General features: G+C 42.5%; 1 protein-coding gene and 1 long non-coding RNA gene across 7 annotated transcripts in view; one reads left to right on the top strand and one right to left on the bottom strand.

The window, feature by feature from the left end:
* LOC105483959 (FERM domain containing 4B) overlaps positions 1 to 15,911 on the top strand; it is a 364,588-nt gene that overhangs the window by 270,910 nt on the left and 77,767 nt on the right. For all 5 annotated transcript variants that reach the window (XM_071092071.1, XM_071092068.1, XM_071092069.1 and 2 more), the window contains 2 exons: positions 10,098 to 10,154; positions 10,942 to 10,964. In XM_071092071.1, coding sequence (XP_070948172.1) covers positions 10,098 to 10,154; positions 10,942 to 10,964 — 80 coding nt within the window. The remainder of the gene's footprint in view (positions 1 to 10,097; positions 10,155 to 10,941; positions 10,965 to 15,911) is intronic.
* On the bottom strand, positions 647 to 11,405 carry LOC139361998 (uncharacterized). Of its 2 annotated transcripts, none has more exons than XR_011620184.1 (3): positions 11,289 to 11,405; positions 6,910 to 6,969; positions 647 to 785 (listed from the first exon to the last, which is right to left on the bottom strand). It is a non-coding gene; the product is annotated as an uncharacterized lncRNA (long non-coding RNA). The 2 variants fall into 2 exon arrangements; XR_011620185.1 differs by lacking the exon at positions 11,289 to 11,405 and adding an exon at positions 8,349 to 8,460.

The raw sequence follows: 15,911 nt of genomic DNA, 5'->3' as shown, positions 1-15,911 counted from the left end.
AGTCTTTGGATGCTAGGGTTTGTGACAAATGCTTTACATTCATCCTTTATTGAATGCTCTTAAACCAGGGGTCCCCAATCCCTGGGCACAGGCTGCTACCAGTCCATGGCCTGTTAGGAACCGGGCCACACAGCAGGAGATGAGCAGCGGGTGGGTGAGCAAGCGAAGCTTCATCTATGTTTACAGCCGCTCCCGATCACTCGCATCACCGCCTGAGTTCTGCCTCCTGTCAGATCAGCTGCAGCATGAGATTCTAATAGAAGCATGAACCCCATTGTGAACTGCACGTGCAAGGAATCTAGGTTGCATGCTCCTTATGAGAATCTAATGCCAGATGATCCGTCGCTGTCTCCCATCAGCCCCAGGTGGGACGGTCTAGTTGCAGGAAAACAAGCTCAGGGCTCCCAGTGATTATGATTATGGTGAATTGTATAATTATTTCATTATATATTACAATATAATCATAACAGAAATAAAGAGTACAATAAATGTAATACACTTGAATTATCCCCAAACCATCCCCCAACCCTGGTCTGTGGGAACATTGCCTTCCATAAAACTGGTCCCTGGTGCCAAAAAGGCTGGGGATTGCTGCTTCAAATGACTTAGTAAAGTTAATAATATTATCTTCCATTTTGCTGATGAGGAGCTGAGTTTCGGAAAAAATAACTTGCTCGTGGCCCCACGGTTCTTCCAGTGGGGCGATAGGTCCCAGTTCGATCAGACTTCACAGTCTAGGAGAAGGGCATGTCAAAGGAGAACAGATTGAAGGACACAATTTGTACCTAGTAGATAAGACAAAGGGTTAATAATATTAGTAATGTATATACAACTCAGATCAAATATAGGTTCTCAAATAGGTAAGTAAACAAAGGCTCATTTCACATATGGGTAATAGCAAATAATACGCATTTGCAAGGGAAATACTCAAATTGGTTGGTAATTTTAAAATTGCTCAAACCAGTAAAGATAATATTAAAAAAAAATTGCAAATTGAAATTGTTTTTCAAGATTATTTTACATTTTTTTAACTAGCAAAATAATTGTATTGATTTAATATAGTTTATAGAAATATATACATTTCCCTGGCCGGGCGCGGTGGCTCACTCCTGTAATACCAGCACTTTGGGAGACCGAGGTGGGCGGATCACGAGGTCAAGAGATCGAGACCGTCCTGGCTAACATGGTGAAACCCCATCTCTACTAAAAATACAAAAAAATTAGCCGGGCGTGGTGGCGGGCACCTGTAGTCCCAGCTACTCAGGAGACTAAGGCAGGAGAATGGCGTGAACCCAGGAGGTGGAGCTTGCAGTGAGCGGAGATAGTACCACTGCACTCCAGCCTGGGCAACAGAGTGAGACTCTGTCTCAAAAATAAAAAAAAACACCAAATATATACATTTCCCTAACATGAAAAAATTAGTGAAAATGTTTGATTTTGCTATCTTGTTCTGGAAGATGATTACATGAGTAACAAACACATGTCAAAATGTATTGAGCTGTACACTGAGACTTGTGCATTTTACTGTATGTACCTCAATAAAAAAAAAAAAAAACAGTAAATACTGAATGTACTGGCTGGGTGCAGTGGCTCATGCCTGTAACCCCAGCACTTTGGGAAGCTGAGGGAGGAGGATTGCTTGAGCCCAAGCAAGGTTAGAGTTCAAGACCAACCTGGGCAACATGGCAAAACCCCATCTCTATAAAAAATGCAAAAATTATGGCCAGGCACAATGGCTCACACCTGTAATCCCAGCACTTTGGGAGCCTGAGGCGGGCAGATCACTTGAGGTCAGGAGTTCGAGACCAGCATGGCCAACATGGCAAAACCCTGTCTCTACTAAAAATACAGAAAAATAGCCTGGCATGGTGGCACGCACCTATAGTCCCAGTTATTAGGGAGGCTGAGGCAGGAGAATTGCTTGAACCCAGGAGGCAGAGGCTGAAGTGATCTGAGATTGCACCATTGCACTCCAGCCTGGGTGACAGAGTGAGACTCCATCTCAAAAACAAAAACAAAAATTAGCCAGGCATGGTGATACACACCTGTAGTCCTGGCTACTTAGGAGGCTGAGGTGGGAGAATTGCTTGAGCCTGGGAGGTCAAGACTGCCGTGAGCCAGTATAGCACCACTGCAATCCAGCCTGGGCGACAGACAGAGACTGTCTCAAGAAAAAAAAAAAAAAAAAAAAAGCCAATCCTAAACATACTAAAATATAGTAAGTGATGAAATTAGGGTTATTTATAAGTAAGAAAATAAAGGTAGAAATAACGAGATGCTGCCAAGATTAAGGTTAGTATAAAACATTTAGCATGGTTAGTGTAAAGCATTTAGCCCACAAATTTATAATTCAACTTCTCTTAAGAGCCAAAGTAAAGAGGGAGTTACAATCACTTACATAACTCAGAGTGGTCATTAAGGTAAAAGGAAAGGAGCTGCTCAGAAGGGGCACAGTCAATACTGATGTGGAAAATCAGAAACTTCTCCCATGGGTCCTCCCAGTGGGACATCATATTGTATAATAAACAGTGTTCTCAACAACACATTGGAGGTACTAAAATAATGAGCTCTGAGGGTTGTTACTTATATTGTTTTTCAACATAAGCCAGTGGAGTAATGCCAGAACACAGTTCCAAAAAGGCAATTTTACCTGGATAAGCCCTTATGCTTTATGTAGGTTTCTGGTTACTCTAGCCTAACCCAAGAACAAAACTTAGAGAATCTAGAGAAGTGGTTCTTAACTAGGGGCCATTCTGAGGACATCTGGCAATGTCTACAGATGTTTTTAGTTGTCACAGCTAGGGGTAGGCTGCTGTTGGCACCTAGTGAGTGGAGGCCAGGGATGCTGCCTAGCACCCTACAGTGCACAGAGCAGCCTCACAATAAAGAATTCTCTCACTCAAAATATCAGTTGTGCTGAGGTTGCAAAACCCTGATCTAGAAGAATGAATGGGCATTATATCACTGAGACCATCCTCCATAAAGATTACCTCTAACAACTAGCTTGGACAAAAAGGGAGAAAATAATGTACCCAAAGGATGTGAGTAGGAGTGGGGTGCAAATGTAGTAGCTATGGCCTGGCTTTCTAGGGGGCATATAGGCATTAGCACAGAGGAATATGTTTCTATGGCTTAGGAAGAATCGCCTTGTAGGGTAGTAGCAGGTCTTCAGTGTTGGCATGGCCCCTCCACCACCAGCCTAATTGTATAAAAACCAGTGTGGGTCGCCAGGCGCCACGGCTCACATCTGTAATCCCAGCACTTTGGGAGGCCAAGGCAGGCGAATCACTTAAAGTCAGAAGTTTGAGACCAGCCTGACCAACATGGTGAAACCCCATCTCTACTAAAAATACAAAAATTAGCCGGGCGTGGTAGCATGTGCTTGTAATCCCAGTTACTCAGGAGGCTGAAGTGAGAGGATCACTTGAACCCGGGTGGTGGAGGTTACAGTGAGCTGAAATTGTACTCCAGCCTAGGAGACAGAGTGAGACTCCATCTCAAAAACAAACAAACAAACCAACAAACAAAAACAGTGTGGATTTCTCTGACCCAGGATATTCCTCCCTCCATGTAGATCTGTCCTCAGGAGAAATGAGATGTGAGTTAAACTCCAGGCAGCTACATGCACTCACACATTTGTGTCCTTATTACATCTGTTCTTTGCACTGTTTGTTGGTGCTCTCAAAGTGAGAGCATCCTAGACAGCATCCAAATAGTCCCCCTACCCCCCAACCTTTTATTTTTGTTTAAGGACAGGTCTCACTCTGTCACCCAGGCTGGAGTACAGTGGAACAATCACAGCTCACAGCAGCCTCGAACTCCTTGGCTCAAGCGATCCTCCCACCTCAGTCTTCTGAGTAGCTGGGACTACAGGTGTGAGCCAGAGCACCCTGCTTGAGTATCATTCTTGTCTATTTTTGAACTGTAAAAGCTTTGAAGTCTGGCCCTGCTCAGCAGTGGATACAGTTGACTACCAACGTCAAGTAGCTCCTTTCCATCTGTGGCCACTGATTCCCTCTAGCTCACATCTTCCCAACTTTGCCCCCAGAGAGAGAGAGAGAGGGAACTTTCTTCCCTTTGGTCTAATTCAGAAAATCCTTGAGTGGGTCCTTGGAGCAGGTTCCATCCTTCCTCAAAAAATGATGATGTGTTTCTACTAGAGCCAGTAGGGAAAGAAGTAATTATCCAAAAGAGTGGAATTGTCTGCTCAAAAAAAGAGAAGGGTACTTGCCAGTCAAAACAGATATCCACCACTCCAGGAATATATGTCCATATTTTTCTTTTTGCAAACTTTTTTTTTAAGAGATGGGGTCTTGCTCTGCCACCCAAGCTGGTGTGCAGTGGCACAATCACAGCTCACTGCAACCTTGAACTCCTAGGCTCAAGTGATCTTCCCCACTCCACCTCCTGAGTAGCTAGGACTACAGGCACGTACCACTCACTGGAGCCGGCTTCAAACTTTTATTATGAAACAATTTCAAACTTACAGAAGAGTTGGAAGAATAGTACCAAAAGATGCCAGTATGTCTGCCAAACCAAATTTACCAGTTTTTAACATTTGGCCCCATTTGCGCTTTCTCCTTTCATATGTAAATTTTTTTGACCCACTTGAGAGTAAGTTACAGACATCATACCTGTTTATCCCTAAATATTTCATTGTATATTTCCTAAGATCACGGACATCCTAGGCCGGGCGCGGTGGCTCATACCTGTAATCCCAGCACTTTGGGAGGCCGAGGCAGGCGGATCATGAGGTCAGGAGATCGAGACCATCCTGGCTAACACGGTGAAACCCCGTCTCTACTAAAAATACAAAAAATGAGCCGGGTGTGGTGGCATGTGCCTGTAACCCCAGCTACTTGGGAGGCTGAGGCAGGAGAATCGCTTGCACCGGGGAGGCAGAGGTTGTAATGAGCCCGAGATTGTGCCACTGCACTCCATCCTGGGTGACAGAGTGAGACTCTGTCCCCCCCAAAAAAAAAAAAAAAAGATCAAGGACATCCCTTATATGACCCTATTACAATGATCACATTCAGAAAATTTAACATTAAAGCTCTACTATTTATTGCCTAATATACAGTCCAGTTGTCCCAGTAATGTCCTTGTAATATTCCCTCCTGATCTGGGATAGCATGCTGCACTTAGTTGTCATGATTCTTCAGTCTCCTTTACGTTGGAACCTCTTTTTTTTGTATTCATCATATTGACGTTTTGGAAGAGTATAAGCCAGATGTTTTATAGAATATCCCTCAGATTGGATCTGTCTCATGGTTCCTCATGACTGGATCTAGTAATGCATTTTTGACAGGAATGCTACACCATGGTGTGCTGAAGCCAGCTTGTACCATCTCATGAGAGCTAATTCTCACATCTCTTTCCGACTCTGTGTTCTATGATGTTATATTGGTAGCTTGAAATCAGCCATGGTGGGAGTATTTACACTGCCGACATCAACTAATGCTACAAATCAGACTTTTCCCAACCCCCAGTTTCCAGTTGTGAAACATTTTCGTTTCACAGGTTAGGTGGGGTTGTGTCCTTCTCCATGCATACCTCACGATCAGGAGGCTCATGAAGCTAATCTGCCCCACTATGGGCAATATCTCATCACAGGGTTAGGATGATATGTGTCAGCTTCCCCTTGGAAGAGTTACTGTTTTCCCTTTTGTGATTAATACGTAATCTATGGAGAGTTATTTGTGATTATGTAAATATCCTGTCCTTTTTCTCATCAAACTTTCACTCAAAAGTTGTGGGTTTTGGCTGGGCGCAGTGGCTTACAACTGTAATCCCAGCACTTTGGGAGGCCGAGGCAGGTGAATCACCTGAGGTCAGGAGTTTGAGACCAGCCTGGCCAATATGGTGAAACCTCATCCCTACTAAAAAATACAAAAATTAGCCAGGCATGGTAGCCGGCACCTGTAATCCCAGCTACTTGGGAGGCTGAAGCAGGAGAATCACTTGAACCCGGGAGGTGGAGGTTGTGGTGAGCCAAGATCGTGCCACTGCACTCCAGCCTGGGCGACAATATGAGACTCTGTCTTAAAAAAAAAAAAAAAAGAAAAAGTTGTGAGTTTTTTGTTTTGTTTTGTTTTTGAGACAGGGTCTTGCTCTGTTGCCCAGGTTGAAGTGCAGTGGCATGATCACGACACACTGCAGCTTTGATATCCCAGGCTCAAGCCATCCTCCCACCTCAGCCTCCCTAGTAGTGGGAATATAGACATGAGCCACCACACCCGGCTAATTTTGCTCTTTTGTAGAGCAGGGTTTCACTATGCTACCCAGGCTGATCTCAAACTCCTGAGCTCAAGCAGTGACCCCACCTCAGCCTCCCAAAGTGCTGGGATTATGTGTGTGAGCCACTAAGCCAGACTTCAGTAGTTTTTATTTATTGAAGATTATTGCCTGAATTAGTTAGTACTAGGAGAGGTGCAATGGTAATTTTCTTTCTTTTTCATTTCTTCTACATTTATTTGTTGGTATTCTACAAGTTAATTTTAAAGACTTATACTTAAAATAGATCATTAGTAGTAGGCTTGGAAACAAACTGAGGTGTCCCAGTAGTTTCTCAAGTATGTCTAAATCCTAAGTATTTGTGACCACAGTATTAATATTCATTGATGTAGTGCAGGTAAGTTTCCATGCAGTACTGGTCCATATGGGAAGAGCAGAACCAGTCTTAAGAAATATTTTCCCACTCTTCTTTGAGAATGTATGTTGATAACATACAGTCCCAGCAACAGTGGAGGTAGCATTTGGATTCATTTTTCCTCAGCCTCACCTGTTTCCAGTTTTTACCAAAAACATACCTTTGGAGGATTCCTGATGAGACATTTGCACTGGAGTCACAAAAAGTTAACTAGTGCATGGTAGAGTGGAAAGAGCACTGGACAGGGAGTCCAGACTTACCATGTTCGAGGGGATTGGACATTACACTTCATCTTCCTGATCCTCATTGCCTCTCAACATCTGCAAAAAAAAAAAAAAAAAAAAAAATAGGAATCATATTTTCACTAATTTCCCTTTCAAGCCCCAAAACTGTCTTTGATTCTGTTCTCCTACTTGGCAATCAAAACCTATAATCACCTCATTAGCCTGGTGTCTTGTTCAACTGATCCAAGAAGCCAAGGACAAAAATGAAATGTCCTGTGTGGCACCTGAACCCGGTGACCTACTGATTGAGTTTATAATCCAGCTAAATTAGCCATGAGGGTGTGGCACCAGGACTTGATACTGTTCATATTACCTTTGTGCATTCAGCCACATCATCTGACTCACTTCTCTGGTTCTCTCTGTTTATCCATGACAGTCATGGAAACCCACTGAAGGATCCTGTTACCTCTCTCTTTGAGGAGATCCTTCTCTCAAGTGTTGGCTTGCCCAGTACCTATAAGGTTATCTCTGTTGCCATGGTTGAGAGTAAAAGAAATGTTCCGTCCTGGGCAGACAGCACTTCCAAAACAGCTTTTACACTTCAGGCTTGAAATCCTGGAGTTCTTTATAAGTCTTAATTAAATTTCACCAAATGAAATTGCAGAGAACTAGGCAAATAATGTTACACCTGATTGATGTATTGTTTAGTAAACTCCGTGAATGAGTCAAAGAACGTTGACAGTCAGTATTAGGACTCAAAATTTGTGGCCTGGGGTTTCTAGAACAGTGATTGTTCAATGGAAGGTGAGGTAGGGGCTGAGGGTTTTAAAAGAATATGGGCCTTTGCCAAAGCATGCATTCTCTTCTCTTCCTGGAACAAGATTTTGCTAGAGCCCACTCCTTCACTGCACCGTCACCCTCCTCCACCAGAACTGCACTGGGGCCACTTGTGTAGGTGGAAAAGTCCACAGGTGAATTGGATATTTGCTCCTCACTCTTCCGGAGCTGTCTGAGCCTGGTACTTGTCTTGCTCAGTTCCTCATTTCAGCATTTTTTATACTTAATAACCCTTCTAAAGTAGAAAATTATTTGGCTGCTTCCCTAAGAATATCTGCTGTAGGTTTTTCTGTCTGCTGAACTTCCATTTACTAAATTGAGAAGTTGGTGTCGGAAATATTTTTCAGGTGACTTGTGTAAGGTTCTGATGAGGCAAAGGGGGATCGTGGGATGGCAGAGGAGTTGGCAGTAATTTTCAATTCACTTTATTCATCTTTAGTGTTTTTAACATCTTAATTTTTTCTTCTCTAAGATTTTAAGACACATTTGACTTTACCTTTGCGTTCCTGCCTAATTTCAAACCCAATGATGTTTTTGAGTTCTCCTGTTAGCCGTCTTCCCTTGCCGTGAGTTTCTTTTTCTTTGAACTAAGGAATGTAGCCTTTCTAAAATTTAGTCTTGATCAACACCCACCTCACCTGTTGGATGAACCACCTCATCATCTTTCACCAGATTGGAAAAGCACTGTCTCCTGCCTGAAAGGCGGAGAGCAGTTGATTTCTACAATCAGCTTGGCTTCCCTTTGATTTTGTAATCTGTTTCTAGAGATTATGGGCGAGCTTTGAATTCCAAGGCTCTGGGCCTGTCAGCTTTTGAGGCAAAAAACTTTGAAGCAGATCCTCTGTCTCAGGTTTCAGAAGGGTGGCCTGTGTGTTAGAGGATGAAATTAATTTGTTTTCATCTTGTAATATAAGGGAAACATGAATAATGATCACTGCTGGCATTGTAACACCCTGGGGTTTTTATTTGCTCATTTTATTTTATGGGTTTAAAAATATTGTTTGTTTTTTGAGAACCCTCATCAAATCACGTGGAAACCTGAGAGAAAAGCACAATCCTTTCAGAAATCCTCACTGAGCATGACTACCTCTGTGAATCTGTCTATTGTATATTTACTTTAAAATGACTTAATCTCCCCATTGATGCACTTGGTATAACTAGGAAACACTCCAGCTCAGATTCAAGAGGTGGAAGGGAGGAAGAAAGAATGCAGGGCAATTTCCAGGAATTCCATGTTCTTAAACACTATACCCTTTCAAGTACTAATTATACAGGACTTAGGCAATAATGGGGTTACATGGAATTGTTTTTGCATATGTTAAAACTTACAGGTTAACATTACCACTGAAACCTTTTTTTAAAATAAAGATCCCTCTATACCATTCATTGTTATAATATGGTTCAGTAATAATATTTCATGTATCATCACAATTTAAAAAATATAAAGGTGCATATGAGTGTTATTGATAGAGCTATACCCTTTCTGCACATAACTATGCATCCCTACTGGGCTACAGAAAAAGGTGGGTTTTTTTTTTGGTAGAGATGAGGTCTCTCTATGTTGCCCAAGCTGGTCTCAAACTCCTGGCTTCAAGTGATCCTTCTCCCTCAGTCTCCCAAAGTACTGGGATTACAGGCATGAGCCACTGTACCAAACCCTGAAAAAGCATTCTTTACCAAGGCCCAGAGCTCCAATTTTTCTTTGGGGTTTTGAATGATGAAAAAAAAAATGGAAAACTGATAGAGTTCCTCAAACTTCAATATAAATCAACAGAATTTTAGTCTTCAAAGCATTTGCTGTAACTGATTTTTAAGGCCTCACATTTCATCTATAATAGTACAAATGTGAACTCAACAATGTGTCATTTGACACAGAAGTGAATTTATATTTTTAATAATATTTGCATTGTGTGTATACTGAAATAACTGTACTATAACACAAGGGAAAAAATAATTATCCCAGGAAAACACTCAACAAATGAATCTAGGAAAATCTGCAGGGTGCTTAAAAATGAACTTGCAGAGATAAAAATTTTTCATTTAGAAGTTTTCTGAATGTTTAGCCTCAAAGTCATTCCCATTTCTTCCTGAATACTGCTCTCTAAACATAAACCCTCACCAGAGCTATTTAAAATAGACAACACACACACACACACACACACACACACACACACACACAGAGAGAGAGAGAGAGAGAGAGAGAGAGTGGTTTCCTCTTAACCCTCAATGAGTCTCTCCACACCCCCCACTTTCCCCTGCAATGGTATGATCTGCATTTGATCGAAAACTGAAGGTGCCAAGCTGTGACAGCTTCCTCAACTTCAGAGTCATTTGCTACAACCTAGGATAGCCCCATGTTCAATGATGCTTTCCTTTTCCACCAACAGGGGCAAATCGAAGTAGACAGCGAAACCATCTTCAAGTTAGCCGCGTTTGTTTTACAGGTAAGATTGGACAAACTGCCTCTTAGCAGCTCCCTTGTGTTTGTTCGTTTTTGTTAACTGCCTGCAACTCTGAAACTTTTGCATGGGCCAGTGTCTGCTGGATTTTTAAGCCAGTTAATTGTTTGCTGATGAAAACTGTGAGCCACCGTCTTCTGCTTTCGAATAGTTTGCATGAGCTACAATGTGATCTTGTGAGTCTCAAAGAAAAATGAGATTTAGCCTGCTCTGAAGGAAAAGAGTTAAACTCATATTCCTGGAAGAGAGCTCTGGGATACTTGAGGGAGCAGTTGTTACAACAGCTGTAATTTTCATATAAATTTAGTAACTTTTGTATACATTTTCTTGTGGTCCAGTAAAAGAGCCTTTTAGTTCTTAAAGGCGTTAGTCTGTTTCCATGCTGGTTTAAAAAGTAAAGGGAAAACAAATAGTATATGTTTGTTTACCTGTATTGTGGTTTAAAAGGTCTTCCTCCAGTCTAAAAAGTGTGCCACTTGAATGAAAAGCATTTATCATGTGATCTTAAAAACGTACCGTGAGAAATAATTATTTGTGCTTTTTCACATATAGATGTTTCTTTTGTTAAGAATAAGGAATATTCCTAACAGGACAGTCAGCGTTTTCTTATCAGTGCCTAATTCTTATGGCTGTAGGGAGAGCGGTCCTGAGAAACACTCTTCCGAACAAAACTTAGGAACTTTAAGAGGCGAAGTAATCAAGATAAAACTCATTTAGCTTAACAAAAATACATATTGATCAACTCCATTTGTTTTTGTTTGTTTGTTTTTAGGAAGCCAAGGGAGATTATACCAGGTAATGATTTTCTTTTCTGATATTACTATGCAAAATAACCCTAAAGAATCATTTTATGTTGTTATTTTAAATAACAATGGATACAAAATCAAAGGAAAGTAGAACTCTGAGGCAGGAGACTGAGATCTCTTCGCTCCTCAAATAAAGACCTATTCTTTTTGTGAATGAATCAGGGAATGACGCTTTCTTACAGTTTTTCAAGCCAGAATGCCAGCGAATTGTAACCAGAAGCTCTCCAAAGTTCTGTTTTCTGTCATCTGTTAATTAGTGAGATGAAGAAATCTATAAAAAGCTTTGATAGCTTATGCTGATAAAAAAAAAAACAATAATCTTGTATTCGAAGAGTTATAATGTATGCACAAAAAGATTAAATCCATCAGCTGCTTAGTTAAGGGATTAATAGGGGCTTTCTTTCGCAGCTGCCCCAGAGGGGCCTCACCCTTCATACACTTGACCTAACAGTTGTATTGTTGCTGCGGAGACACTCACTGGTTCTAACTGCCTCACTGGCCACATCCACAGAGAGTGTTTATATTTGAATTCACCCTCTACCTGCTCCATGTTGTCCTTTTAGTGCAATCGTTGGAGTTGTAGAAACAGTTAAAGGGTGGAGGCAACGCTTCCCTTTGTAGGCCAGTGACCCCTTTGAAAGCCCGGCCTCTACGATGTTAATGTTCGACTCCTGGTAGACGTTTACTCGTAGATTATTTACAGATCGCCTAGCACTTATTCCCAGCCAAGTCTTTGAATAATGCGCCCCTTAACGGACTAACACAATAATGCCTTCCAAGCTTGAAAACTTCCAGTTACGGAGTTGTACTTCACTTCAGAAATTCCCAACACTCTTGTCATCTGCCCATTCGGCTTTGGTAGAATGTTCAAGGATGCCACTTAAAACACCATAAATCCTCACCACAATCTCCCACCAGTTCTGGTTTGTGCTTTCTCTCTCTCTGTCTCCCTCCCTGTGTGTGTATTTACATTTTTCTAGGTTAAGAAATTTGAAGAAATCATGAAAATCAAACACCAATTGTTTTTAATGGAAAGAAAAGGGCAGGAGATTAAAAAAAAAAAAAGAGGATAAAGTAGTTTATAGACCATTAGTATCATTAAAGGCTCATGCCTGAGGCTGGGCATGGTGGCTCACACCTGTAATCCCAGCACTTTGGGAGGCCGAGGAGGGAGGATCACTTGAGGCCAGGAGTTCCAGACCAGCCTGGCCAACATGGTGAAACCCTGTCTGTACTACACATATAAAAATTAGCTGGGCAAGGTAGCAGGCACCTGTAATCCCAGCCACCCAGGAGGCTAAGGCAGGAGAATTGCTTGAATCTGGGAGGCGAAGGTTGCAGAGATTGCACCACTGCACTCCAGCCTGGGTGATGGAGTGAGACTCAAAAAAAAAAAAAAGCTACTGTGTCTCTACTCTTGTCTTTCCCAGAAAAACCACGTTTCCTGGGAATATCAGATATGCAAGGAACACAGTCATTTATGGGGGTGATTTTTAAAAAACAACTCTAGGTAAGAAATCATGTGGGGGGGTGATGATAAAGTCAATTTGTAAATGAGGGTTTCAGGGCCCAAAAGCTCACACTCAATCATCTGTGGATTGCTAACCCACCTTCCCCACTTAGCCCTTCAAGCCTGTGACTGACACCCTCTGAGCCTCAGTTTCCTCATCAGTAAAATGGTACCTTTCCCATAAAATTGTCATGAGAATCAAATGTATGTAAACGTTGCTCAGGGCAACATCTGGCTTACAGCAAATAATCTACACCCTTGGGCTACTATTATTAATTTAGTTATTATTATCCTCATTATTACTATCATCCTGTCTGGTCTCTTAGCTACCTCTGATGAGATTTTTGAGACTAAGGTTGTTCTGAAGAAGCTATAATAACCTATAGTTGTGGGGGAGGTGGAGAATAGAAAGAGAATGGTTAATTTCACGAACCTTCCTTAGGGAAGATCCCTTGCCTGAGGCAAAGGAAGGCCTAAAAGGGACAGTCCTTCAGTTGTTCAAATATTTTAGCCCTAGGCCATCAAGGTTGGCAAGTTAACTCTGGGCAAGCCCAGTCCAGGCCTTTGCCTTCACTTGAGCTTGTTTCTGGTGGTTTTCCTGAGTGATCATGGGGTTGAAGTGGCACACACTGTTTTGAAATTGTCCAAACTATGCTAAGTAGTGGAGAGAGTGTGGGATTGGAAATCACGTAGACTGGCAGCATCCCTCTGAGTGGCCACTTATCCTTTCTGAACCTCGGTTCCCTCATCTATAAGTTGGGGTTAATCAAAACAATGGCTTTGCAGGTTGGTTTTGAGGAGATATGGGAGCACTTCGTAAATTACCATGCTCTCCCTATCTGATCTTCTCCTCCCCCGAATAGAGAGGATATGTTTTTCCTCCAAAGTTTTGTTCTAAAACTCCTCTTTGTTTTTGTTTTTGTTTTGTTTTGTTTTGCTTTGTTTTGTTTTTGTTTATTTTTGAGACAGAGCATTGTTCTGTCACCCAGGCTGGTGTGCAGTGGCATGATCTCAGGTCACTATAACCTCCACCTCCTGGCTCCATCAGTTCTTTCATCTCAGCCTCCTGAGCGGCTGGGACTACAGGTACACACCATCACACCAGGCTAATTTTTGTATTTTTTGTAGAAACAGGGATTCACTATGTTACCCAGGCTGGTCTCAAACTCCTGGGCTCAGCTGATCTGCCTATGTTGGCTCCCCAAAGTGCTAGGATTACAGGTGCAAACCACCGCACCCTGCCTTGTTATAAAACTCTTCTGAGAAAATCAGGCACCTGGCGCCAGGTGCAGTGGCTCATGCCTGTAATCCCAGCACTTTGGGAGGCCAAGGCAGGTGGATCACCTGAGGTCAGGAGTTTGAGACCAAACTGACCAACATGGAGAAACCCTGTCTCTACTAAAAATACAAAATTAGCTGGGCATGGTGGTACATGCCAGTAATCCCAGCTACTTGGGAGACTAAAGCAGGAGAATCGCTTGAACCCAGGAGGCAGAGGTTGCGGTGAGCTGAGATTGCGCCATTGCATTTCAACCTGGGCAACAAGAGTGAAACTGTCTTAAAAAAAAAAAAATTAGCCTGGCATGGTCACACACGCCTGTAGTCCCAGCTCCTTGGAAGGCTGAGGTGAAAGAATCACTTGAACCCATAGGGTGGAGGTTGTAGTGAGCCAAGATGGTGCTACTGCACTCCATCCTGGATGACAGAGTGAGACTGTGTCACAAAAAAAAAAGAAAAGAAAAAAGGAAAAGAAAATCAGGCAAGGCCAGGTGCACTCCTGTAATCCCAGCATTTTAGGAGGCCAAGATGGGCGGATCACTTGAGGCCAGGAGTTTGAGATCAGCCTGGCCAACATGGCAAAACCTTGTCTCTACTAAAAATACAAAAGTTAGCTGTGCATGGCGGCACACACCTGTAATACCAGCTACTGGGGAGGCTGAGACACAAGAATTGCTTGAACCTGGTGGTGGAGGTTGCAGTGAGCTAGAGATCACGCCACTGCACTCCAGCCTGCACAACAGAGCAAAACTCTGTCTCAACAAATAAAAATAAAAAACACAAAAAGAAAGTCAGGCAAAATAAAATACCATGAGGCAATGTTGTAGTGGTTAGAGCAAAGACTGTGGAACCAGACAGCCTGATTCAAATGCCAGGTCGGCTACTTATTACCTGTGTAATCTTTTTTTTTTTTTTTTTTTTTGAGACGGAGTCTCGCTCTGTCGCCCAGGCTGGAGTGCAGTGGCCGGATCTCAGCTCACTGCAAGCTCCGCCTCCCGGGTTCCCGCCATTCTCCTGCCTCAGCCTCCCTGGTAGCTGGGACTACAGGCGCCCGCCACCTCGCCCGGCTAGTTTTTTGTATTTTTTAGTAGAGACGGGGTTTCACCGTGTTAGCCAGGATGGTCTCGATCTCCTAACCTCGTGATCCACCCGTCTCGGCCTCCCAAAGTGCTGGGATTACAGGCTTGAGCCACCGCGCCCGGCCTTACCTGTGTAATCTTGAACAAATTATTTAAAATCTCCAAGCCTCAGTTTCCTCTGAAAAATGGGACTTACAATTATAATACACACTCCATAGGATTGCTGTGAGGATTAAATGAATTAATATTGCATTTGTAAAGTACTTAGAACAGTTCCTGCAATCCATTTTATTTTACCAAATTGATGGACATGATGGACTCCCCTATTGTTACAAATATTACTTGTTTCCCATATAATGGGAAAAAAGATGTTTATCATGGTGTTATTTATATTAGCTTTTTTCCCCCATAAAGCTAATATAAAATATGCTATGATGAACATCTGTGTGTATTTATTTTTAGTCTTGCTCTGTCACCCAGGCTGGAGTGCAGCTCACTGCAACCTCCACCTCCTGGGTTCAAGCAGTTATCCTGCCTCAGCCTCCCAAGTAACTGGGATTATAGGCACATACCGCCATACCCAACTAATTTTTATATTTTTAGTAGAGATGAGGTTTCACCATGTTGGCCAGGCTGGTCTCAAACTCCTGACCTCAGTGATCTGCCTGCCTCAGCTTCCCAAAATGCTGGGATTTTTTTTTTTTCTTTTTTTTGAGACAGAGTCTCGCTCTGTTGCTCAGGCTGAAGTGCAATGGTGCCATCTTGGCTCACTGCAACCTCCGCCTCCTGGGTTCAAGCGATTCTCCTGCTTTAGCCTCCCAAGCAGCTGAGACTACAGGCATTGAGACTCTGTCTCAAAAAACATAATAAATAAATAAATAAACGTGGACCAAAATATGTACCCAAATACCTTCCTAGGCAAAGTGACTTTTTCAGTAAAAACAATGACTGAACACCTAATTCTTAAGGCTGCTCTAGTCCACTCCTTGTGAATATCCACCTCTTTCTTGAGCATTTCCAAAGCTGACCTCACCAACAGCCCAGCCTCCAAACCAGCTCCTCTTCCACT

The sequence above is a fragment of the Macaca nemestrina genome, chromosome 2, assembly GCF_043159975.1.
Source record: "Macaca nemestrina isolate mMacNem1 chromosome 2, mMacNem.hap1, whole genome shotgun sequence".
NCBI lineage: Eukaryota > Metazoa > Chordata > Mammalia > Primates > Cercopithecidae > Macaca > Macaca nemestrina.
Note: the sequence above shows the minus strand (reverse complement) of the source record. Positions and strands in the feature narration are given on the sequence as shown.